The 25,241-nt window shown below is 43.2% G+C and overlaps 1 protein-coding gene across 1 annotated transcript in view; it reads right to left on the bottom strand.

The window, feature by feature from the left end:
• LOC148774973 (uncharacterized) overlaps window positions 1–25,241 on the bottom strand; it is a 213,316-nt gene that overhangs the window by 77,729 nt on the left and 110,346 nt on the right. Inside the window, exon 4 of the mRNA XM_088827662.1 lies at window positions 16,219–16,343. Within this exon, the coding sequence (XP_088683788.1) occupies window positions 16,219–16,343 (125 nt within the window). The remainder of the gene's footprint in view (window positions 1–16,218; window positions 16,344–25,241) is intronic.

The raw sequence follows: 25,241 nt of genomic DNA on the forward strand, positions 1-25,241 counted from the left end.
AATCTCTGCAAGGATGGGGTCACTGGCGATCAACTAGGGGACGTGGAGTGGTGGAACAGAGGCCAACTTGTAGGTGGCTAACAAAGGGATGATGCAGTGAATGTCGCCACGCTTAAGTCAGCTGTCACTTTTCCTGGATTACTCTTTATCTGTACACCTCGTTTATTGGTTGTTCAAGGTATCTCTGTTTCTCAGGGTTTGGTGCAGGACACAGAAAGCAATCCAGGCATTTCCTATTGAAAGCACTGCAGGATAAGTCCGGAGGCTGCCAGTGGACATTGGTTTTCAAGTTGAAATCACTGGTAGCGTCCAGAGAACAGGCTACTGCTGCTGCTGCTATTGTGATGACCACCACTGTGGCTCCAACTGCCTCAGCCCATGAAGCCGGACCCTGGAGGCCAGGCTGCAACACTCAGGTCTCTTGGAGTTGACTGGTAGACACCACTACAGCACACAGCCTCTGCTCATGTCTGCCTTCCAATCTACACGAGAGGGCTTCTAGCTCCTACGAAACCTTGGAAGGGTCATTTTCAGCCTTCCAACATCTCCAAAAAGAAAGAGGGTGAAATGGGGGTTGAGAGCACTCACCCAGATACATCCCACAGCACCCCAAGGCCATGTTACTGTCAATTGGCATGGAGGTTCGGTGTGCCAGGGGCTGCCAACTTGTGTGTTCTCCAGGAACACTATCCTACCTTCAACTTCAGAATTTATGTCTCCCTCCTGTGCAATTCCACAGTTCATTATTTTTTTCTTATAATATTGGTTACATTCTCCTGTTTTTTATAGTTAATTGGGTATGTGTGGCTCTTCCTCACCAGATTACACATCTCCCCCAAAATATAAAAACTTGTGTCTTGGTCGAATCAGGCTGCTATAACAAAAGTACCATGAAAAAAAAGCAGTGCCATAAACTGGGTGGTTTATAAACAACAGAAATGAATTTCTCATGGTTCTGGAGGCTGGAGAGCCCATAATCAGGGCACTGGCAGATTTGGTGTCTAGTGAGTTAGCCCCCTACTGATGGCTGTCTCCTTTCTGTGTCCCCACATACAGGGAGGGATGAGGGAGCGCCCTGAGGTCTCTTTTCCAAGGGCACCAATTCCAGTCATGAGAGCTCCAACCTCATGAACTAATCATCTCCCAATAGCCCCCTTGCCTCCTAATACCATCCGCTGGAGAGTTAAGTTGCAACATATGAATTTAGAAGTGACACATGCACTCAGCCCAGAGCGGCTTTAGCCACAGAAACTGTTCTGTTACCATTGCTATTGTGTCTTGGTTTATCTCATTTCGAAATCCTAGCCACTCTCTGGGTGCTCAGTCTTGGCTCCTTAATTTTGTTGTTGTCGTTCAGTCGCTCAGTCATGTCCAACTCTTTGCGACCCCATGGACTACAGCATGCCAGGCTTTTCTAACTCACTGTCTCCTAGCTTGCTCAAACTCATGTCCATTGAGTCAATGATGCCATCCAATCATCTCATCCTCTATCACTCTCTTTTTCTCCTGCCCTCAAGCTTTCCCAGGATCAGGGTCTTTCCCAGTGAGTCAGTTCTTCATATCACGTGGCCAAAGTATTGGAGCTTCAGTTTCAGCATTAGTCCTTCCAATGAATATTCAGAGTTGATTTCCTGTAGGATTGACTGCTTTGATCTCTGTGCTGTCCAAGGGACTCTCAAGAATTAATAAATGATGCTTAATGCTCTGTCTTTATAAATCATAACTCTTCCTCCCAACACTTCCCACTTCCCAATCCTCTCCCTCTCTCTAATACTTCCCTCATATCATTCACCCTACCCGTAGGTCCCAGATACATGTTGTCGGAAAAGAAAGCACTATTTTTAAAAAAAGGATGCTTGGGGCTGGTGCATGGGGATGACCTGGAGGGAGGATATGGGGAGGAGGGAGGATATGGGGAGGAGGGAGGATATGGGGAAGAGGGAGGTGGGAAGGGGGTTCAAGAGAGGGAACACATGTATACCCAGGGCGGATTCATGTCAATGTATGGCAAAACCAACCAATATATTAATGTAAGGTAATTTGCCTCCAATAAAATAAAAAAAAAAAAAAAGGAAGTGAGTTCATCTATTTTAATTGAATAAGATGCTCAGTTTTCCCGGGGTAACCAAACATTATCAGGCCGCCCTGACTCCAGGGACTGAATGACTCTAAGTTGCTGGGGAGCTGATGTGCTGAGTACAGCTTGCAACCGCACAACTGTTGCCTTACTCTGTCTTTGGAGGGAATATTGATGAAGATGAATGATGAGTTTACTGAGATCAACGTCACTTCCCTTGTTTCATGCAAAACCTTGATGTGGCTTCCAATATTTTTCAAATTAGTTTATGACCGTGGTGATAATGTGTGTGTGTGTGTGTGTGTGCGTGTGTGTGTTAAGTCACTTCAGCCATGTCCGACTCTCTACAACCCTATGGACTGTAGCCCACCTGGCTCCTTTGTCCATGGAATTCTCCAGTCAAGAATACTGGAGTGGGTTGCTATACCCTCCCTCAGGAGATCTTCCAGACCTAGGAATTGAACCTGCAACTGCTACGTCTCCTGTACTGGCAGGCGGGCTTTAATTTTTTTTTTTAAACCACTAGTGCCACCTGGGAAACGTGGCTATAATATACTAATATTATTCTAAGGTGACTTGCTATAAATACTGTATCAGTTCAGTTCAGTCGCTCAGTTGTGTCCGACTCTTTGCGACCCCATGGACTGTAGCACTCCAGGCCTCCCTGTCCATCACCAACTCCCGGAGCTCACTCAAACTCATGTCCATTCAGTCGGTGATGCCATCCAACCATCTCATCCCCTGTCGTCCCCTTCTCCTCCCGCCTTCAATCTTTCCCAGCATCAGGGTCTTTTCAAACAAGTCAGTTCTTTGCATCAGGTGGCCAAAGTATTGGAGTTTCAGCTTTAGCATCAGTCCTTCCAATGAACACCCAGGATTGATCTCCTCTAGGATGGGCTGGTTGGACCTCCTTGCAGTCCAAGGGACTCTCAAGAGTCTTCTCCGACACCACAGTTCAAAAGCACCAATTCTTCAGCACTCAGCTTTCTATATAGTCCAGCTCTCACATCCATACATGACTGTATATTGAAAACTATATGAAATCTTTACACTCAGAACAAGGTACGATTATACTGGACAGACAGCCTTCTCTCTAACTTCACGGTTGGCTGCCTTAGACAGTCTTCCCCACAGTGAGGAGAGTGGAGAGAGGCCTTCGGAGAACAGGAGCCAGGCCTTCTGCTGAGTACTGGGGTTGGGTGCCCAGACCTTTGCACAGCTGTTCTTAAAAGAGACGCAACGTGGTGTTTTGCACATTTAACATGCTGCAAAGATATTTTCTTAGTGTTGGAAGATACAACAATAAAACACTGACAGCTGAATTCGGAGGCCAGATGGTTTGATTATGCTTTTTCAGACTGAGGTGTCTGATTTGCTAGTGTATAAATTTACTTCCAGCAATAGGTCGTGGGCATCTGAGGAATTTGGGGACAGACAGCTCATTCCTTTGAACGAGAAGCAGCAAGTCTAGATCAAAGGTGAGTCCATGGGGAGGGGCTGCTTGCAAAGTGGTTTCAACCTGAGGAAAGAGCCTGTCTCCAGTAGGTGGGGAAGGAAGCCCACGGCTGTGGGCAGACAGGGGTAGGGCCCCGCAGGCTCAAGGGGTTCCCTGCCTCGCCCCTTCCCCCGGCAGCACCGCTCTTTCTCTAAGTACAATGTGGAGGCCTTAGAGGGAGCGGGCTGGCCTCAACACAACTGCTTGTCTCCGCTGGGTTTAGAAGCTCCTAGTCCTCGGAGCATGGTTCCAGGGGAGCCATGCCAGGTGAGTGAGGTCCAGGGATTCCCAGGAGCATACAAGACCAAGCGGGTCCCTTCCTGTGAAAGCTCAGCTCCATGGCAACGCCCCAGGATGTCCCTGCTCTGAGCCCACTTCCCTACCGCTGCCTTGAATTATTCATCAGCTTTTGCAGAGAACAAAAGACAGTCATCCCATTTCTCCAGAACTGACTGTCCTCAGGGAAACTTAAAATTCATCACGAACATCCTGAACTTGCCCATGCACTTGAGGAAGGGACAGCAAATTGTGCCACTGAACCCTCCCCCTCACCCTCGGCTTCCAGCCTGGCTGAGTCCCGTGGAGCCGGTGTCTCTGGCTACTTGGCCCTTCACACTGGGCTTTGCTCTTCTGATCACTGATCTTTAGGACAGGCGTGTATCCCAGGCCTCCCACTGGATGACTCTGACATCTCAGTAGGCACTGGGGGTGGGGACAGACGCCCTGGGCTCAGCCCTAGGGCCACGCTCGGTAGGCTTCCCTTCAGAGAAGCTCGACTCCTGGTTCTGGGCCTTCCTGCTTCATATGAGAATATTAATGGGAGACACAAAAGAGGCTTTGTCTCCCCACTAGGGACCCCACCCCCTTTCTTTTAACCCAAGACCTTGACTGTTAGTTCACCAAGGAAATACAGCGCCTCAGGCAGAACCTGCTCACTTCCTCTGCCTCTAAACTTACTCAGAGAGACACCCACTGTCTTCACACCACTGTCTCTTCTCTTCCTGACTCCAGGGAATCTTTTTTCTCAAACACTACTGTCTCTAGCTACGCTATTTGCTTAAACACCCAGGCCCTCTGCTAAAAACCCACTAGCTTATGTTCAGTCTCCTCTCACAGAGCGGCAGTGTGACCTGTGGATTCGGGAGTTGGAAGCCTGGGCTGAGCACCCGTGCTGCCCCCCACCAGCCTTGTGACCTGAGGCAGCTGCAGGCTGCCCCCACCATTGGGGTAGTTCAGCAACTGTCAGGGTTTCTGGCAGATACTAGCACCCTCTGAAGATCAGTATTAGAGCAGTCCCCAGCAACCTCACGAACAGCACCTGTCACCGTGGTGGCCAATCTGAGATCAAACTCTGAAACCAGTGCCAACATTTATCAGCAAGCATGCACAGAAGTGTCACCCACGATCTGATTTTATAAGCTTGATTTGGCCCGGCTCCGTCCTCAAACACGCCAACAAGGACCCTTCGAAAAGGAGTTTAGGGGGTGGAGAAAAGGGAACTCTCATACACTGTTGGTGGGAATGTAAACTGGTGCAGCCACTATGGAAAATATGGAGGTTCCTCAGATCACTAAAAATAGTTGCCATATGATCCAGCAATCCTACTCCTGGGCATATATCCAGACAAACCCCTAAGATACATGTACTCTAGCGTTCATTGCAACACTATTTACAACAGCCAAGACATGTAAGCAACTTAAGTGTCCACTGACAGATGAATAGATAAATAAGATGTGCTATATATACACAGTGGAATACTTATTTAGCCATAAAAAAGGATGAAATAATGCCATTTGCAGCAACATGGGTGGACTAGACATTATCATACTAAGTGAAGTTAAGTCAGACAGAGAAAGACAAATGCCATATGATATCACTTATATGTGAAATCTAAAATATGATACAAATTATTTATAAAACAGAAGTAGACTCAAGACAGAATAAAAACTATGGTTATCAAAGGGGAAAGAAGATGGGGAGGAATAAATTAGGAGTTTGGGATTAGCAGATCTACGCTGTTACATATAAAATAGATATACAATAAGAACCTACTGTATAGCACAGAGAACTATACTCAGTATCCCACTGTTGTTGCTGTTCAGGCGCTCAGTCATATCCAACTCTTTGTGACCCCATGGACTGCAGCACACCAGGCTTCCCTGTCCTTCATCATCTTCACATGAGTTTGCTCAAACATATGTCCATTGAGTTGGCGATGCCATCCAAACATCTCGTCCTCTGTCGTCCCCTTCTCCTCCTGCCTTCAATCTTTCCCAGCATCAGGGTCTTTTCCAATGAGTCAACTCTTCGCATCAGGTGGCCAAAGTATTGAGCTTCCTCAATACTTTAGGGTTGATTTCCTTTAGGAATGACTGGTTTGATTTCCCTGCAATCCAAGGGACTCTCAAGAGTCTTCTCCAACACCACAGTTTGAAAGCATCAATTATACAAAGGCACTCAGGCTTTTTTATGGTCCAACTTTCACATTCATATATGACTACTGGAAAAACAATAGCTTTGAAGAGACAGGACGTTTGTCGGCTAAGTAATGTCTCTGTTTTTTAATATGCTGTCTAGGTTTGTCATAGCTCTTCTTCCAAGGAGCAAATATCTTTTAATTTCATGATTACAGTCACCATCCACAGTGATTTTGGAGCACAAGAAAATAAAATCTCTCACTGTTTCCATTGTTTTCCCATCTATTTGCCATGATGTGATGGGGCTGGATGCCATGATCTTAGTTTTCTGAATGTTGAGTTTTAAGCCAACTTTTTCACTCTCCTCTTTCACTTTCATCAAGAGGCTGTTTAGTTCCACTTAACTTTCTGTCATAAGGGTGGTATCATCTGCATATCTGAGGTTATTGATATTTCTCCCAGCAAACTTGATTTCAGTTTGTGCTTCATCCAGACTGGCATTTCCCATGATATACTCTGCATATAAGTTAAATAAACAGGGTGACAATATACATCCTTGTCATACTCCTTTTCCAGTTTAGGATCAGTCCGTGGTTCTAATTGTTGCTTCCTGACTTGCATGTATGGATGTGAGAGTTGGACTGTGAAGAAAGCTGATCACCGAAGAATCGATGCTTTTGAACTGTGGTGTTGGAGAAGACTCTTGAGAGTCCCTTGTACCGCAAGGAGATCCAACCAGTCCATTCTAAAGGAGATCAATCCTGGATGTTCATTGGAGGGACTGATGCTAAAGCTGAAACTTCAATACTTTGGCCACCTCATGCGACGAGTTGACTCACTGGAAAAGACTCTGATGCTGGGAAAGGTTGGGGGCGGGAGGAGAAGGGGATGACGGAGAATGAGATGGCTGGATGGCATCACCGACTCTGTGGACATGAGTTTGAGTGAACTCCGGGAGTTGGTGATGGACAGGGAGGCCTGGCGTGCTGTGATTCATGGGGTCGCGGAGAGTCGGACACGACTGAGCGACTGAACTGAACTGAACTGACTTGCATACAGGTTTCTCAGAAGGCAGTAAGGTGGTCTGGTTTCCCATCTCTTTATGAATTTTCCACAGTTTATTGTATTCCACACTGTCAAAGGCTTTAGTGCAGTCAATGAAGCAGAAGTAGATGTTTTTCTGGGATTCATTTGCTTTTTCAATGATCTAGTGGATGTTGGCAATTTGATCTCTGGTTCCTCTGCCTTTTATAAACCCAGCTTGAACATCTGGAAGTTCACATTTCACATACTGTTGAAGCCTACCTTGTAGGATTTTGAGCATTACCTTGCTAGCATGTGAAATGAGTTCAATTATGCAATAGTTTGAATATTCTTTGGCATTGCTCCTCTTTGGGACTGGAATGAAAACTGACCTTTTCCAGTCCTGTGGCCACTGCTGAAGTTTTCCAAATTTGTTGGAAAATTGAGTATAGCACTTTAATGGCATCATCTTTTTTTTTTTTTTGGTAATTAATGTATTTTTTATTGGAGGCAAATTATTTTACAATATTACATTGGTTGGTTTTGCCATACATTGACATGAATTCGCCCCAGGTTTACATAAGTTCCCCCTCCTGAACCCCCCTCCCACCTCCCTCCTCCCTTTATCCTCCCTCTGGGTCATCCCCGCATGCCAGCCCTGAGCATCCTATAACATGCATCGACCCTGAACTAGTGATTCATTTCACATATGACAACATACGTGTTTCAATGCTATTCTCCCAAATCATCCCACCCTCACGCTCTCCCACAGAGTCCCAAAAACTGTTCTATACATCTGTGTCTCTTTTGCTGTCTTGTATACAGGGTTATCATTTGCATCTTTCTAAATTCCATATATATGCGTTAGTATACTGTATTGGTGTTTTTCTTTCTGGCTTACTTCACTCTGTATAATAGGCTCCAGTTTCATCCACCTCATTAGAATTGATTCAAATGTATTCTTTTTAATGGCTGAATAATACTCCATTGTGTATATGTACCAAAGCTTTCTTATCCATTCGTCTGCAAATGGACATCTAGGTTGCTTCCATGTCCTTGCTATTATAAACAGTGCTGCAATGAACATTGGAGTACATGTGTCTCTTTCAATTCTGATTTCCTCGGTGTGTATGCCCAGGAGTGCGATTGCTGGATCATATGGCAGTTCTATTTCCAGTTTTTTGAGGAATCTCCACACTGTTCTCCATAGTGGCTGTACTAGTTTGCATTCCCACCAACAGTGTAAGAGGGTTCCTTTCTCTCCACATCCTCTCCAGCATTTATTGCATGTAGACTTTTGGATAGCAGCCATTCTGACCGGTATGAAATGGTATCTCATTGTGGTTTTGATTTGCATCTCTCTGATTATGAGGGATGTTGAGCATTTTTTCATGTGTTTGTTAACCATGTTTATGTCTTCTTTGGAGAAATGTCTGTTTAGTTCTTTGGCCCATTTTTTGATTGGGTCATTTATTTTTCTGGAATTGAGCTGCAGGAGCTGCTTGTATATTTTGGAGATTAATCCTTTATCAGTTGCTTCATTTGTTATTATTTTCTCCCATTCTGAAGGCTGTCTTTTCACCTTACTTATAGTTTCCTTTGCTGTGCAGAAGCTTTTGAACGTTGCAGGATATAAAATCAACACACAGAAATCCCTTGCATTCCTATACACTAATAATGAGAAAATAGAAAGAGAAATTAAGGAAACTATTCCATTCACTGTTGTAACGAAAAGAATTAAATACTTAGGAATATATCTACCTAAGGAAACAAAAGACTTGTACGTAGAAAACTATAAAACACTACTGAAAGTAATCAAAGAGGACACTAATAGATGGAGAAATATACCATGTTCATGGATTGGAAGAATAAATATTGTAAAAATGAGTATACTACCCAAAGTAATTTATACATTCAATGCAATCCCTATCAAGCTACCAATGATATTTTTCACAGAACTAGAACAAATAATCTCACAATTTGTATGGAAATACAAAAAACCTCGAATAGCTAAAGCAATCTTGAGGAAGAAAAATGGAACTGGGGGAATTAACCTGCCGGACTTCAGGCTCTACTACAAAGCCACAGTCATCGAGACAGTATGGTACTGGCATAAAGACAGAAATATAGATCAATGGAACAAAATAGAAAGCCCAGAGATAAATCCACGCGCCTATGGACACCTTATCTTTGACAAAAGAGGCAAGAATATCAAATGGAGAAAAGACAGTCTCTTTAACAAGTGGTGCTGGGAAAACTGGTCAGCCACTTGTAAAAGAATGAAACTAGAACACTTCCTAACACCATACACAAAAATAAACTCAAAATGGATTAGAGAGCTAAATGTAAGACCAGAAACTATAAAACTCCTAGAGGAGAATGTAGGCAAAACACTCTCCAACATAAATCACAGCAGGATCCTCCATGACCCACCTCCCAGAATATTGGAAATAAAAGCAAAAATAAACAAATGGCATCATCTTTTAGGATTTGAAGTAGGTCAGCCACAATTCCATCACCTCCACTAGTTTTGTTCATAATGATACTTTCTAAGACCCATTTGACTTCACATTCCAGGATGTCTGACTCTAGGTGAGTGAGCACACAATCATGGTTATTCAGCTCATTACGATCTTTTTTGTATAGTTCTGTGTATTCTTGCCACCTCTTCTTCTGCTTCTGTTAGGTTTACACCGTTTCTGTCCTTTATTTTGCTATCTTTGCATGAAATGTTCCCTTGGTATCTCTAATTTTCTTGATGAGATCTCTAGTTCCTCCCATTCTATGGTTTTCCTCTATTTCTTTGCATTGTTCACTTAGGAAGGCTTTCTTATCTCTCCTTGCTATTCTTTGGAACTCTGCATTCAGATGGTTATATCTTTCCTTTTCTCCTTTCCCTTTCACATCTCTTCTTTTCATAGCTATTTGTAAGGTCTCCTCAGACAACCATTTTGCCTTTTTGCGTTTCTTTTTCTTGGGGATGGTCTTGATCACTGCCTCCTGTACAATGTTATGAATCTCTGTCCATAGTTCTTCAGGCACTGTATCAGATTGAATCCCTTGAATCTATTTGTCACCTACACTGTATAATCGTAAGAGATTTGATTTAGGTCATAGCTGAATAGCCTAGTGGTTTTCCCTATGTTCTTCAATTTAAGTCTCAATTTTGCAATAAGGAGTTCATGATCTGAGCCACAGTCAACTCCCCATCTTGCTTTTGCTCACTGTATAGAGCTTCTCCATCTTTGACTGCAAAGAATATAATCAGTCTGGTATTGACCATCTGGTAATGTCCATATGTATAGTTGTCTCTTGTATTGTTGGAAGAGGGTGTTTTCTATGACCAGTGTGTTCTCTTGGCAAAACTCTGTTAGCCTTTGCCCTATTTTATTTTGTACTCCAAGGCCAAACTTTCCTGTTACTTGAGATATCTCTTGACTTCTGAAAATGACATCTTTTTTGGGTGTTAGTTCTAGAAGATCTTGTAGGTTTTCATAGAATCATTCAACTTCAGCATTACTGGTTGGGGCATAGACTTGGATTACTGTGATATTGAATGGTTTGCCTTGGAAATGAACCAAAATCATTCTGTTATTTTTGAGATTGCACCCAAGTACTGTATTTCAGACTCTTTTGTTGACTATGAGGGCTACTCCATTTTTTCTAAGGGATTCTTGCTGACAATAGTAGATACAATGGTCATCTGAATTAAATTTGCCCACTCCTGTCCATTAGTTCACTTATCCCTAAAATGACAGTGTTCACTCTTGTCATCTCCTGTTTGACCACTTCCAATTTACCTTGATCCGTGGACCATAATAGAAAAGAATATATATATATATATATATATATATATATATATATATATATACATATTTAGTAGTTCTACACCAGAAACTAACATAATATTGTAATTCAACTATACTCCAATTTTTGAGTCACTTCAAGTTCAGTTCAGTTCAGTTCAGTCTCTCAGTCGTGTCCGACCCTTTGCGACCCCATGAATCACAGCACGCCAGGCCTCTCTGTCCATCACCAACTCCCGGAGTTCACTCAAACTCATGTCCACAGAGTCGGTGATGCCATCCAGCCATCTCATTCTCTGTCGTCCCTGTCTCCTCCCGCCCCCAATCCCTCCCAGAATCAAACTCTTTTCCAGTGAGTCAACTCATCACATGAGGTGGCCAAAGTATTGCAGTTTCAGCTTTAGCATCAGTCCTTCCAATGAACACCCAGGATTGATCTCCTTTAGAATGGACTGGTTGGATCTCCTCGCAGTCCAAGGGACTCTCAAGAGTCTTCTCCAGCACCATAGTTCAAAAGCATCAATTCTTCGATGATCAGCTTTCTTCACAGTCCAACTCTCACATCCATACATGACCACGGGAAAAACCATAGCCTTGACTAGACAGACTTTGGTTGGCAAAGTAATGTCTTTGCTTTTTAATATGCTATCTAGGTTGGTCATAACTTTCCTTCCAAGGAGTAAGCGTCTTTTAATTTCCTGGCTGCAATCAGCATCTGCAGTGGTTTTGGAGCCCCCAAAAATAAAGTCTGACACTGTTTCCACTGTTTCCCCATCTATTTCCCATGAAGTGATGGGACCAGATGCCATGATCTTAATTTTCTGAATGTTGAGCTTCAAGCCAAACTTTTCACTCTCCTCTTTCACTTTCATCAAGAGGCCTTTGAGTTCCTCGTCACTTTCTGCCATAAGGCTGGTGTCATCTGCATATCTGAGGTTATTGATATTTCAAGTTAGATGGAACAATACTTGGACAGCATATGTTTTGTGTGCTCAGTTGTTCAGTTGTGTCAGACTCTTTGTGACCCCATAAACTGTAGCCCACCAAGTCCCTCAGTCCATGGAATTATCCAGGTGATAATCCTGGAGCAGATTGCCATTTTCTACTCTGGGGGACAGCCTAACCACCCGGCAAAGACTGGGGAGAGGGGTTTTGGGAACATGACCACCTCTGGGATATGAATTACTGATTAGCAGACTTCAACTGCTAATCGGTAATTAGCAGACTTCAACTCTTTGTGACTCTAAAGACTATAGCCTGCCAGGTTCCTCTGTCCATGGACTGACGTTCTCCAGGCAAGAATACTGGAGTGGGTTGCCATTCCCTTCTCCAGGGGATCTTCCCGATCCAAGGATCAAACCCAGGTCTCCTGCATTGCAGGCAGATTCTTTACTGTCTGAGCCACTAGGGAAGCCCAAATTGCACATACAAACAACAGAGTGACAGTTGCGCTGAAATATCTTAAAGTAAATGATCACACATACAGTATCAGAGTAAATGACTTCAGCTCTCTGCCTCCGTTTCCTCATTCTGGAAAATGGCAACAATTATGATATCTACCTCACAGCGATATTGGGAGGATCAAATGAATTATTTAATATACAGAAAACATTCAAGATAGAGCCTGGAACATAGTAAATACTCCATAAATATGCTTGCTATTACTGAAGTTCTTGAAACTCACTTATTCCCATCAACCACAGTACTCTTCCTTCCATCTCACCTTCCCATTTATGTATATCCTTTGCTGCTAAACTTTTTCAAAAGCTAGCCTTTATTCTACGTCTCCATTGAATCAATTTTACATCTACATCAATTTTCCACCTAACCCTCCTTTTCCATCACATTTCTTATTTAATTCCTCAAACATTTGGTAATCTCATAACAATCGCATCTTGAGCTGGGTGCTAGGAAGGGTCTCAAGAGCTTTATTTGACAAAATCTAACCCCTTAAGAAGCTCATGATAGAGTTAAGAGAAAAAAAGCCCAGCTCTAAATGCCTTCAAGGCCAGGATCTCCTCCCAAAATGTGATTTTAAAGTAGAAGTAGTACTGTTCATATGTCACTCATGGAAATGACTCACTGTCCCCAGGAGAACACACATCAGTGTCTTCATAGTCCTAAGAATTGTGAGGTTCCAAAAACAGAAGAGATCAAATAGTCCAGTATTCTCTCAATTCCAGGGTGTTTTATGTTTGACACAAAACTACTTTCTACAGCAGTTTAAGATTCTTGCCCCCCCGCAAACAAAACCCAATCAAGTGACAGGTTTAAGTGTAAGTTAAAATTTTCCTTGAGTAGCAGCAGAATTAGTTACTATATAACTTGAATATAATACCCATGCCTGGGGACATGAGGACAACAGAGAACTGTCTAGTCAGTATCTGGGCCAAAATTGCTGACTACTGTGTAACCTCCAGCAAGCTGAGACAGACACCCCCAAAATTCCCTAAGAAGATAATTCCTAGAACACAGCAGGATGGTCTAAATTATTCCCTATTTAAATTCAGAATGGGTTAAAATTGGTGTAAGAATACTAAAAATATCAAACAACAGTATTAACAATATGTGTTAGGGTATGATACTTTATTGGTATTTTAGCTATGTTAACATTCGGGGTAATTTGGCTTATCTGAGTTATAAATAAACCAGTGCTGAAATGTCAGTTTAAAATGTTAACAGTGTAACTAATTCACATTTTTTATTTTAGGTAGCTATTGCATTGTTTTATATAGTATTGAAATATCCAAGAAACCTTAAGCTTCATCACACTTATAAGACTGTGACTTATTAATTCTTTAAGAGGTTATTTGTATACTCGGGATGTTTTGGTAAATCAGGCAATTGAATTACTTAAAAAGGAAACCAAATGTATTCAATTTGTATGTGCAGTTGAACACATTTAAAGTAGTTTAGCCGAATTTGTAAATGATACAACATTTAATCTAAGACCTTCAAAGGTGATTTTTCAAATTTTTGAGATATATAAATCCTAACCTATTTATAAGTAGAATTTGAGAGATGAACTTGGGTTTCAAGTGTGCAGCTTGGTAAGTTAAACTTTAGTGAAATTGACAGTGTTAGTTGCTCAGTCGTGTCTGACTCTTTGCGACCCCATGGACTGCAGCCCGCCAGGCTCCTCTGTCCATGGAACTCTCCGGGCAAGAATACTGGAATAGGTAGCTATTCCCTTCTTTAGGGGATCTTCCTGACCCAGGGATTGAACCCAGGTCTCCTGCACTGCAGGCAGATTCTTCTGTCTGAGCCACCAGGGAAGCCAACATTAAACCTTAAAGAAATAAAAACACATAAAGCTAACCCCCTAAATAATATCTTTCCCATAGGAACTGCTGTCAGGTCATTAAAGCAATTAAACAATTATCTTATATTCATCCTGCCTTTGCCTTCTAAGTCCTTATAAAACTACTTGGGTGTATATCTCAGCTCTCTAACAAGCTCATTTGTGGCGTAGACTGGATCACCTATTGCTGCTGTATCCACCAGGGGATCAGAAACATGATAGAGTTCTCAGCAAATGATCTCCTCTCTTTGGGACCTGGTTCTCCAACTCTACATAATAAGTACTGAAATACAAGATCTAAGATGGCAATTCTTTTAGTCTCAGGACCTTTTAGTGCTCTAAAAAATCAGTTCAGTTCAGTTCATTTCAGTCGCTCAGTCATGTCCGACTCTTTGCGACCACGTGAATCATAGCACACCAGGCCTCCCTGTCCATCACCAACACCCAGAGTTCACTCAAACTCATGTCCATCGAGTTGGTGATGCCATCCAGCCATCTCATTCTCTGTCGTCCCCTTCTCCTCCCACCCCCAATCCCTTCCAGCATCAGACTCTTTTCCAGTGAGTCAGCTCTTCACATGACGTGGCCAAAGTATTGGAGTTTCAGCTTTAGCATCAACTGTTGGATTACATCTATTACTATTTACTATAATAGAAATTAAAACTGGGAAACCTTTAAAACATAAGAACACAAAAGCACACATTCTACTTTTCATCAAGCAAAGATGTCATGATGTGTCATGGAGCCTCTGGATAATTCCTTGGTACACTTGAAGGAAATCAGAGAGTGTCATTTTAAAAACATGCCTCTTTGACATAATATTTATCTTGAGCTGAAGGCAATTAAGAAGCAGTAAACATAGAAAAAGCTTCCCCCCACTGCTATCAGCCTAAAGGCAGGGAACAGTTTCTTCTTTTACTGGAGATAGACTCTTATCAGTCCAGTAATGGCACCAGAGGAATCTTCAAATAAACCTCATTAAACTAACCCTTATCTTTCTAGTCATTTCTTTACTATTCTTATATTTAGCCCAAGCTTCTCGGTCTTGTCAGTTCTTCACAGATTTACTGTTTCTTTGTCTGAAAGGTATAAAAGCTTCCTGCTCTGGCACTTCAGGTCTTGAGTCTCTTGTGAAGGCTCCCAGGTACATGTAAAAATTCAAGGGACTGTGTATGCTTTTCCCCTCTTAGTCTGTCTTTGTCAGTTTCCTTTTCAGATCCAACCAGGGACCCTAAGAGGGTTGAGGAAAACATTTTCCTCCATTACACATTCATAAGAGAATGAAGATTTTAAAAAATATCATTATGGGAATAGTTTTGACCTCATGGACCTCACACCCCACCCTGAGGACCACTGACCTAAGAGCCCTGGTACAGTGAGACTCATAAAGGCGACTTTGCATTTCATTAAGCAAAGGGCAGACTGGGAAGGTTACTATTTTAACTTCAACCTGGAGATGCCTCTTCACACTCTCCTGCTTTCTCTGTGGCCTTCAGAGCTGTGGGGATCCCATGGCTCAAGCTGCCTTAAGAACCTCCAGGGCATCCCAGCTGGCCTCAGACCATCCCTCCCAACCACCCTATTCCTGCCAGACCAGGATCAGGGTCCACACTCCCAGACACAGCCAGTCCCTAGGACAACGGGGTGCCCAGAGAAAGAAACTTCTGGAGCCACTGGGAAACAGACTTCTACAGGACTGGCTTTTCCTTAGACCCAGAGAACCCTTCTGCCCAAAGAGCCTTTGTGGCAAACATCCTACACCAGAGGCAAGATTCCAGGGAGGTACAGGAGAGTAGGATGAAACACACAGAGCAGGCAGCACCGACAGAGGGTAGATGCGGCCAGGAGAGGGGTAAGCCATCACCACCGACAGGAATGCTGAGGGGTTCATCTGTGCCTGGGAGCCCAAGCTTGGAGAAGCCCAAGTTCTCAGAGTCAAGGCCCAAAGCCCTGACGGCTAACAAAATAACCCAGCTAAACGGCAGCTTCACCGAGATGGCAGGATCCCAGTGAGTCTATTACTCCCCCACTCCCATACCCAACTCCCATTCTCCTGGAGGATTGTGAGCAGTGCAGGATGACTGTGGGGGCACACTTACAGTCAGGATCCACAAGCGGAGTCCATTGTCACGCCCATTCACATCTGAGCAAGCACATCTGAGAATGAACTGTTCCAGCTCAGGTCCATCAGTTTCACATCCTCTCAGAAAGCAGACAAGACATCCTGACAGCAAAGCAGAGACAGCTCAGAAGTGTCATGGGCCACAAACCCATCTCCTGGCAAAATGGCAGCATGGACTGGCACCTCCCCACCACCCTCTTCCCTTTCTGCATTTTTCTCCCACCTCTCAGGCCAGAGATCTATGAAATACTTTGTTCTGGGAACTCTTAACATTCTTGGAAAAATTATATATCCTCACACATTTTTAAGTGAACAATATAACATTTTTATGGCAAGTTTATATAATTGAGAAATATATAACTTCTGGCACACTGACTTTTAAAATTGTTAAATCACTCAATTAAATGCATGAAATATCTACCTTCATCTATTTGAAAAACTCATGAACAAGCTCTTTTTTAACAGTCAGAAATTTTCCATCATTTATGTTCCTTGCACTCATATTTCCATCTATGTTACCTGCAGAATCTTGCTTTAATATAATATACTTTTAAGCTTAGAAATATTTTATTGATTACCATATCATAATTCTTGGCAATAAATATGCACATAAGTTAAAGTTTTACATATTAAATTTTCTAGATTCAATCCTTATGCTATTATACTTCAATACTGAAAAAGTTAAAATTCCCTGCACCCATAAGACTCTACATGTTAATCAGTATTCTAGATTGATTTATCATTACATTTATACTGGTACATAGTTGAGTGAAATAAATGATTCTAAGATAAAATTTTAAAATAATAATTAAACATAAAAAAGGAAACTATCCTTTTTAAAAGATCAATTTATATATGATAGATGAATTTTGCTCATTGCCAGAATAAGACAATAGTTTGTGGAAATTACGGGCAAAAAGAAGAGAAGCCATTGGGTCAAAAAAGGTGTGGAAAAGTTGAAGCAAACAGAAAAATTTTACCCAAACTTAGAAAATGAATGTAGATTTATAATACACAACAATCTTCTGGCAAAAACTAAAGGAAATTGTTCCCCCATGTGTTTGAGTAAATACTTAAGAAAATAACCCATATAACTTTATAAAAAGCAGCCATGAAATTACAAGACGCTTGCTCCTTGGAAGAAAAGCTATGATCAACCTAGACAGCGTATTGAAAACCAGAGACATTACTTTACTGACTAAGGCCCATCTAGTCAAAGCTATGGTTTTTCCAGTAGTCATGTATGGATGTGAGAGCTGGACTATAAAGAAAGCTGAGTGCCGAAGAACTGATGCTTTTGAACTGTGGTGTTGGAGAAGACTCTTGAGAGTCCCTTGGACTGGAAGGAGATCAAACCAGTCAGTCCTAAAGGAAATCCGTCCTGAATATTCATTGGAAGGACTGATGCTGAAGCTGAAATTCCAATACTTTGGCCACCTGATGCGAAGAACTGACTCCTCTGAGAAGACCCTGATGTTGAGAAAGATTGAAGGTGGGAGGAGAAGGGGAAGACAGAGGATGAGATGGTTGGATGGCATCACCGACTCAATGGACATGAGTTTGAGCAAGCTCCAGGAGTTGGTGATGGACAGGGAAGCCTGGCATGCTGCAGTCCATGGTGTTGCAAAGAGTAGGACACGATTGAGCAAATGAAGTGAACTGAACTTACTTTCATTTGAAACTGTAAATCTTTCACCTCCTCTTATTTGAAATCAAGGCAAAATATGTAATTGTAGACTCAAACACCAATATTCCATATTGATCCTTTATTTGGAGGATTTTTCTCTGCACTGCAGTGCACCTTAGTAAGACACTACCTGTGTGATAGGTTCGTGTTTATGTTCAGTTGCTCAGTCATATCCAACTCTTTGTGACACCATGGACTGTAGCCCACCAAGCTCCTCTGTCCATGGAATTTACCCAGGCAAGAATACTGGAGTGGGCTGCCATTTCCTACTACAGGGAATCTTCCCACCCCAGGGATCAAACTCATGTCCCTTGCATATCCTGCACAGGCAAGTGGATTCTTTACCTTTAACGCCACCTGGGAAGCAACAGGTAGAACTTCCTTTTGAAAAGTACCCCAGGGCCACAGTCAAAGGTGACTTCAGCTATGAAATTAAAGGACACTTGATCCTTGGAAGAAAACCTATGAAAAACCTAGACAGTGTATTAAAAGCAGAGACATCACTTTGCCAACAAAGGTCCATCTAGTCAAAGCTATGGTTTTTCCAGTAGTCGTGTACAGATGTGAGAGTTGGACCATAGAGAAGACTGAGTGCTAAAGAATTGATGCTTTCAAACTGTGGTGCTATAGAAGACTCTTGGGAGTCCCTTGGACAGCAAGAGATCAAACAAGTCAATCCTAAAGGAAATAAACCCTAAATATTCATTGGAAGGACTGATGCAAAAGTTGAAGCTCCAGTACTTTGGACACCTGATTCAAAGAGGTGACTCATTGGAAAAGACCCTGCTGTTGGAAAGATTCGGGGCAGAAGAGAAGGGGATGACATGGGATGAGGTGGTTGGATGGCGTCACGGATTCAATAGACATGAGTTTGAGCAAGCTCTGGGAGATCGTGAAGGACAGGAAACCTGGTGTGCTTCAGTCCATGGGGTTGCAAAGAATTGGATACGACTTAGTGACTGAACAACAATTGACACACTCAGTGGGTAAAGAATCCTCCTGAACTGCAGGAGACACAGGTGACTCAGCTTGGATCCCTGGGTTGGGAAAATCCCTGGAGAAAGAAATGGCAATTCATTTCAGTATTCTTGCCAGAAAAAAATAGAATGGACAGAGGAGTCTGGTAGGCTACAGTCCAATGGGTTGCAAAGAGTCGGACATGACTGAGCGACTAAGCATGCAGACAGACAGACAGACACACACACATACATGAAATGTTTTCAAGAACCAGCTCACAGCTTTTATTCAGCTGAAGTATAGCTGTTGTACTATACTATAGTGAAGAACAGGGAAGCCTGGCATGCTGCAGTCCATGGGGGTGGCATAGAGTCAGACACGACTTAGCCACGGAGCAACAACAAAGGTCAAAGGTGAGGTGGGACATGAGAACTAGCAGGACACCCAGGATCTGCCCTCAGAGGCATCAGTGTTGAGAAGTAACACAGGGAAACAGGGACCTGGAAATCCTCTTGGATTACGCATGTCTGTGTAGTCCATGGGACTTTGTGTGCTCCTAACGGTGGGTTGTTCTGGGCACCCTCTGCACATCATCTGTCCCTGCCATGCACATAGCCCAGTGTCCATTTCCTTCCAGCCAAAGATCTCAAGCCCCCACTGCAACAGGGCATCCAGAGCCATCTTCCGAGTTCCAGTTGCTCATTTCTCCTTCTCCTTCCTCCTCTGTCCCCATCCTCAACCATCCAGGCTCAATCCTCATTCGAAGGGCCTCAGATCTTGCTTTCTGACTGTCGCACAGTAAGATGTGCAGGCTGGTGAACTGAGATGGTCCAGACACTCAATTTACAGCCCCAAGGGAAACCATTTCTAAAGGCCTTGCTCTGGTTGGTGAAGGAGGTGAGGACACTCCTGTCTTCCTACCTCCTATGATCTTTCTGCATTCTTTCCCATCTCCTGGGGCCTCTCCAGTGCCTCTCCAATTTCAAGACACTATAAGCTGCAGATCCCAGAGGGACCAACCAGAAATGCCTCCTGAATATCACCTGTTTTCTACCCCTGGATCCCTCAAAAGGCTCTCTGGAGCTCAGCTTCTGGAAGGGGTGGCTTAGGAAAGGGGACACCACCTAGTAAAACACGTTTCCTTGGCATCCTCTCATTTTCTCTTGCAAACTCCTCCCGTCTCGCCTCCCACACTGCATCCTCCCTTCCCCTCCCTAGCTGTCTCCCAGGCAGGTATTTTTAGGTTCAGGGGCCTCCCTTGCTGGCAAGCAGAGAAAAGGAACGCCCAAGCACCTGGATCCCCTGGGGTGTCCTTGACTCAGAAACCCAGGGGTCCCTTCTTCTTTAAGCCCCAGCCTGACAGCTCAAGAAGTGTTAAGAAGTCCCTGGAATTGGAGCTGTTAGATCTGGATGGTTGCTCTGTTGAATAATTTTGTAGCTATAAAAGAATTAATTCATTTATAATCTTATCAAATTGTAGTTTATAGACTGCTTAGCAAGGCCATTAACCATATTACTGCATGTTATGCTGAACAAAATATATAACGACTTCCTGGGGCAACAAAGACATTCTCGTGTATTGAGCGATATGTCAGTATCATTATCCTCATTTTACACATGAGAAATAAGATGTTGGCCTAATCCACGCAGTAAATATCTGGTAAAGAGGAAATGTCAGCTTGGGTGTTTCTTTTACCTGATTCCCAAGCCACACTTGTCTACGTTCCCCACTGCCTCTCAGCTTCCTAGCCTGGTTTTCAGGGCCCTTAATAATCTGGCCCTCTCATGCCTTTCACATCTTTTCTCCGTTACATACAACGCTACACTTTGTAGCTTGTGGTGGTACCCAGTCGCTCAGTTGTGTCTGGTCACACACCCATCTTTGTGACCCTATGGACTGTAGCCCGCCAGGCTCCTCTGTCCATGGGATTTCCCAGGCAACAATACTGGACTGAGTTGCCATTTCCTCCTCCAGGGGATCTTCCCAACTCAAGGATCGAACCTGAGTCTCCTACATTGGCAGGCAGATTCTTTATCACTGCACCACCTGGGAAGCCTTATATCCCTTCCTATACCCAGGGTATACCCAAGGTAAGAGGCAAAATATAGAATAATCAACAAGGCAGACACCATCTAACAATAGATAGCTGGAAAGGCTCAAATGTTAGCCCTGCATGCCTATCAACTTCCATCCCTATTCTGAGGGTACCTGCCATCCCACTTAGATTCATACTGTCCTCTTGACCTTGACATTCATGCCAAACCCACCCTCCATGCATTTCAGTTCTTGAGAAAATTACATTCACTGGATTTTTTAAACCTTAGATTCTCCCAAATAGGATATTTATGAGTAAGAAGGGATTCCTAAATTGAGAGTCCTGAAAGAGAATATGGAGAGGTGACATCCACCGAACAGTGTAAGTTACTCTGCCTGCTTTTCATAAATTTGTAATCTCTTTGGGTCAACTACACAGAGAGTAATGATAACAAGACCTATCTTGGTATCTAGTTTCAAATAAGTAGTAAATGCTTGGGCTGCAAAGGGAAGGCCGCAGGAGTTGAGATCTGAGCTGGGCCTTGAAAAATGTTGAGAATCTGGGGAGGAGGTGGAAGGTCTATTGGCGAGGGCTAAGGGTGAAGCACCAGACAAAGTGCAGGATCAGAGACAGCCTGATTCCCATGGGCAAGACTGTCCCTCCCCACACACCCATCTCTGTGCCAGACTGAGTCATAGCGCCCGGTTCTCCTTTAACTGCGCCACCGTTTCCTACCCCTGTGGCTCCCTTCTCAGTTCTGATGGGAGACGGAGATTGGCTATGTACAGCAGAGACTGCTAGTCAACATGCTATCTGCCCTCCCTTTTTTTCTGGAAATAAAACTTAGTGCTGGCCAAGAGGATATAAACAGAAGTGGTGTGCACCTTCTGGAAAATGTCCTTAAAGGGAAGTGGCTTATCCCCCTCGCCAACCCTCTTGTCTCCTTCCTGCCAACTGGAACACAGACGCTGTTGCCGAGGGTTATAGAGCCCGGGTCCCTGACAACTTGAGAGCCTGGCAGCCCTGGACTGTCCCCAGATGTCTTTTATGTGAGAAAGAAAAAAGCCACTGCTAAATTTTTGTCCTTTGGATTTTCTTGTTTTTGTCCTTTGAAGCTAAATCTAACGTTAATTTTACACTCTACAACTGGCGTAGACGCCACACAAGAAAAATGACTGGGTAATTTAACAAAAGGAAGAATTATTACTCTACTTAGAAGTTAGAAATGGAAATTAAAACCAGGAGAGGCCATTTTGTCTGCTAAATTCCAAAAAAAGAAAAATGATCAAATTCAATGATGATAAGGCTTCAGGGAAATAGGTAGCCTGGTGACAGTGTTATAAATTGCTACAATCCTTCTGGAAAACACTAGGCTTAGCTCACTTGCCTCAAGTAGGTTTCAGTACTGTTCACCAGTGATCTGATTTTTAAAATATTGGAAAATCAATGAATTCAGGAGTAAAAATTTATAAAGATGATGATAGCAGAAAACCAAAACTGCCTACATAAGGTACTACAGGGGACTGATAAATGATAACATTAATTTGATGGAGAACCATTTAAAACAAATATAACAAATATAATAAAATAACTTGCAAGGGTACATTTAAAATAATGTTACATTTTAAAAATACTTCCGAAAACTGAATATACCTTGGGATGGCAGCTGTCAAATTATGGCTGTTTGCCCAGTTTTGTGCTTTCAATCAAGTTCAACCCATCCACACAACATCCAGCAAGAACTGAGTGTCCCAGATCTGCTCAGTGCAAATTCCTGGTCTCGCTCTGTGCTGCTACCCTTCCTGTTCTTACAGAAATGATTCCTTCCTGTTCTTTTTGAAGTTGCCTTGTTCTTGAATTGGGGCTTTTATAAGGTGGTTTCCAGTGGAATATCTCAGGTGGCATATCTTCTAAGAATCTTAAGGGTATTGTTTCATGGCAGCCAAACATGTTCAAAATAGAGAGATGCCAGTCTTCAAAAGAATCATGGATGGTTGAAGCATAGCAGACATGAGTGACAATAATAGAACACCGATGCCATTTTAAAGAGAGTTGTACTAAAAAACAAAAACTATAGTAACACTCTGGACAAGACAAAACTCTGGTGGTTGCCAGCATTTGTCGGGGATGGACAGGCAGAGCACAGAGGACTTTTCAAGCACTGAGAATGCTCTGCATGAGGCCATAATGAAGGAAGTGTATTAACATCATTATGTTGTTGTCATTCAGTCACTAAGTTGTGTCCGACTCTTTGCAACCCCATGGGCTGCAGCGGACCAGGTTTCCCTTTCCTTCACCATCTCCGGAATCCTTCACCATCTTCCGAATCCTTCACTCTCTTCCTGAATCCTGTTCAGATTCACATCCATTGAGTTGGTGATGCTATCTCACCATTACATTTGTTCAAAACCGTAGAACGTACAGCCTCATGAGTGAACCCTATGTAACTATGGACTCTGGGAGATGAAGATGTGTCAGTGCAGGTCAGTGGTTGTGCCAAATGTACCATCTGGAGGCGGGTCAGAAAACAAAGATTGTGGCATCCAGCCCTACCACTTCATGGCAAGTAAATGGAGGAACACTGGAAACGGTGGCAGACTTTGTTTTGGGGGGCTCCAAAATCACTGCAGATGGCGACTGCAGCCACGAAATAAAAAGATGCTTACTCCCTGAAAGAAAAGTTATGACCAACCTAGACAGCATATTAAAAAGCAGAGATATTACTTTGCCAACAAAGGTCCATCTAGTCAAGGCTATGATTTTTCCAGTAGTTATGTAGGGATGTGAGAGTTGGACTAGAAAGAAAGCTGAGCACAGAAGAATTGATGCTTTTGAACTGTGGTGCTGGAGAAGACTCTTGAGAGTCCCTTGGACTGCAAGGAGATCCTACCAGTCCATACTAAAGGAAATCAGTCCTGGGTATTCATTGGAAGGACTGATGTTGAAGCTGAAACTTCAATACTTTGGCCACCTGATACAAAGAGCTGACTCATTTGAAAAGACCCTGGTGCTGGGAAAGATTGAAGGCGAGAGGAGAAGGGGATGATAGAGGATGAGATGGTTGGATGGCATCACCAACTCAGTGGACGTGAGTTTGGGTAAACTCTGGGAGTTGGTGATGGACCATGCGGCAGGCCTGGCATGCTGCAGTCAATGGGGTCGCAAAGAGTCAGACACGACTGAGCGAGTGAACTGAACTGAACTGATGTATGGGGGACTATCCACAATTCTTTTTAAGACTAGCATCTCTCTATTTTGAGCATGATTGGCTGCCATGGAACAATACCCTTAAGATTCTTAGAAGATATCCACCTGATAATGGGGGATTATGCTGATAATGGGGGACTATACCAGGACTATGCATGTGTGGGGGTGGGGGTATATGGGAAATCTCTGCTCCGCTCCCTTAATTTTGCTATGAGCTGAAAACTGCTTTAGTGAAATAAAATCTTAATAAAAAGCAAATAAAACCATAACCAGCATGGAGTAAAAGTGTCTGAGATTTCATAAATTGCAATATAGCCCTTGGGCACCCAACTTTTTCTTTGAGTAGGAATTAGGCTCAAAAAGCTACTCAGGGGCCAACACAGGCTAATTCTTATGGAAAAGGAATGCTGTCTCAGAAGACAGAGCCAAGAGCTGGACAGAGGCGCCAGGGGCAGTGGAGAACAATGGGGTAGGAAATTACTTCCAGGGAGCAGAACTGGGTCCTGCTATCAGAGCAGGGCAACCTGGCGACATATGCCTGGCAGGATTCCAGAATTCTTAGGTGTCAGCGTCACTGTGTGCTTTCCTTTGAATTCTCTTTTTGAATGGGTATACTTACTGCAATTATCCTGTCCCTGGATTTCACTGTTTGTTGCATGTGTGCACAGCATATAACTTCTCTCTTTCATTTACAGGTTTCTAGATCCAAAAGAGTCACAGCCAAGAACTGCCTCATCCCCATTTGAACTAGAAATCACAGGATTCTAGACTCTGAGCCTAACACTATAGTTAAATGAGACTTTGGGGGCCTTCAGAGGGAGAAAGTATATTTTGCACATGTTTTTGTTTTGTTTGTTCAGTTGCTAAGTTGTGTCCGACACTTTGCAACCTCATGGACTGTAGCACGCCAGGCTTCCCTGACCTTCACCATCTCCTGGAGTTTGCTCAAATTCATGTCCATTTGAGTCAGTGACGCTATCTAAGCATCTCATCTTCTGCTGCCCTCTTCTCCTTTTGCCTTTAATCTTTCACAGCATCGGGGTCTTTTCCAATGAGTAGGCTCTTTACATCAGGAGGCCAACATATTGGTGCTTCAGTTTCAGCATCAGTTCT

Source organism: Moschus berezovskii, chromosome 18 (assembly GCF_049115385.1).
Source record: "Moschus berezovskii isolate FMDL1 chromosome 18, NW_MosBer_1.0, whole genome shotgun sequence".
Classification (NCBI taxonomy): Eukaryota; Metazoa; Chordata; class Mammalia; order Artiodactyla; family Moschidae; genus Moschus; species Moschus berezovskii.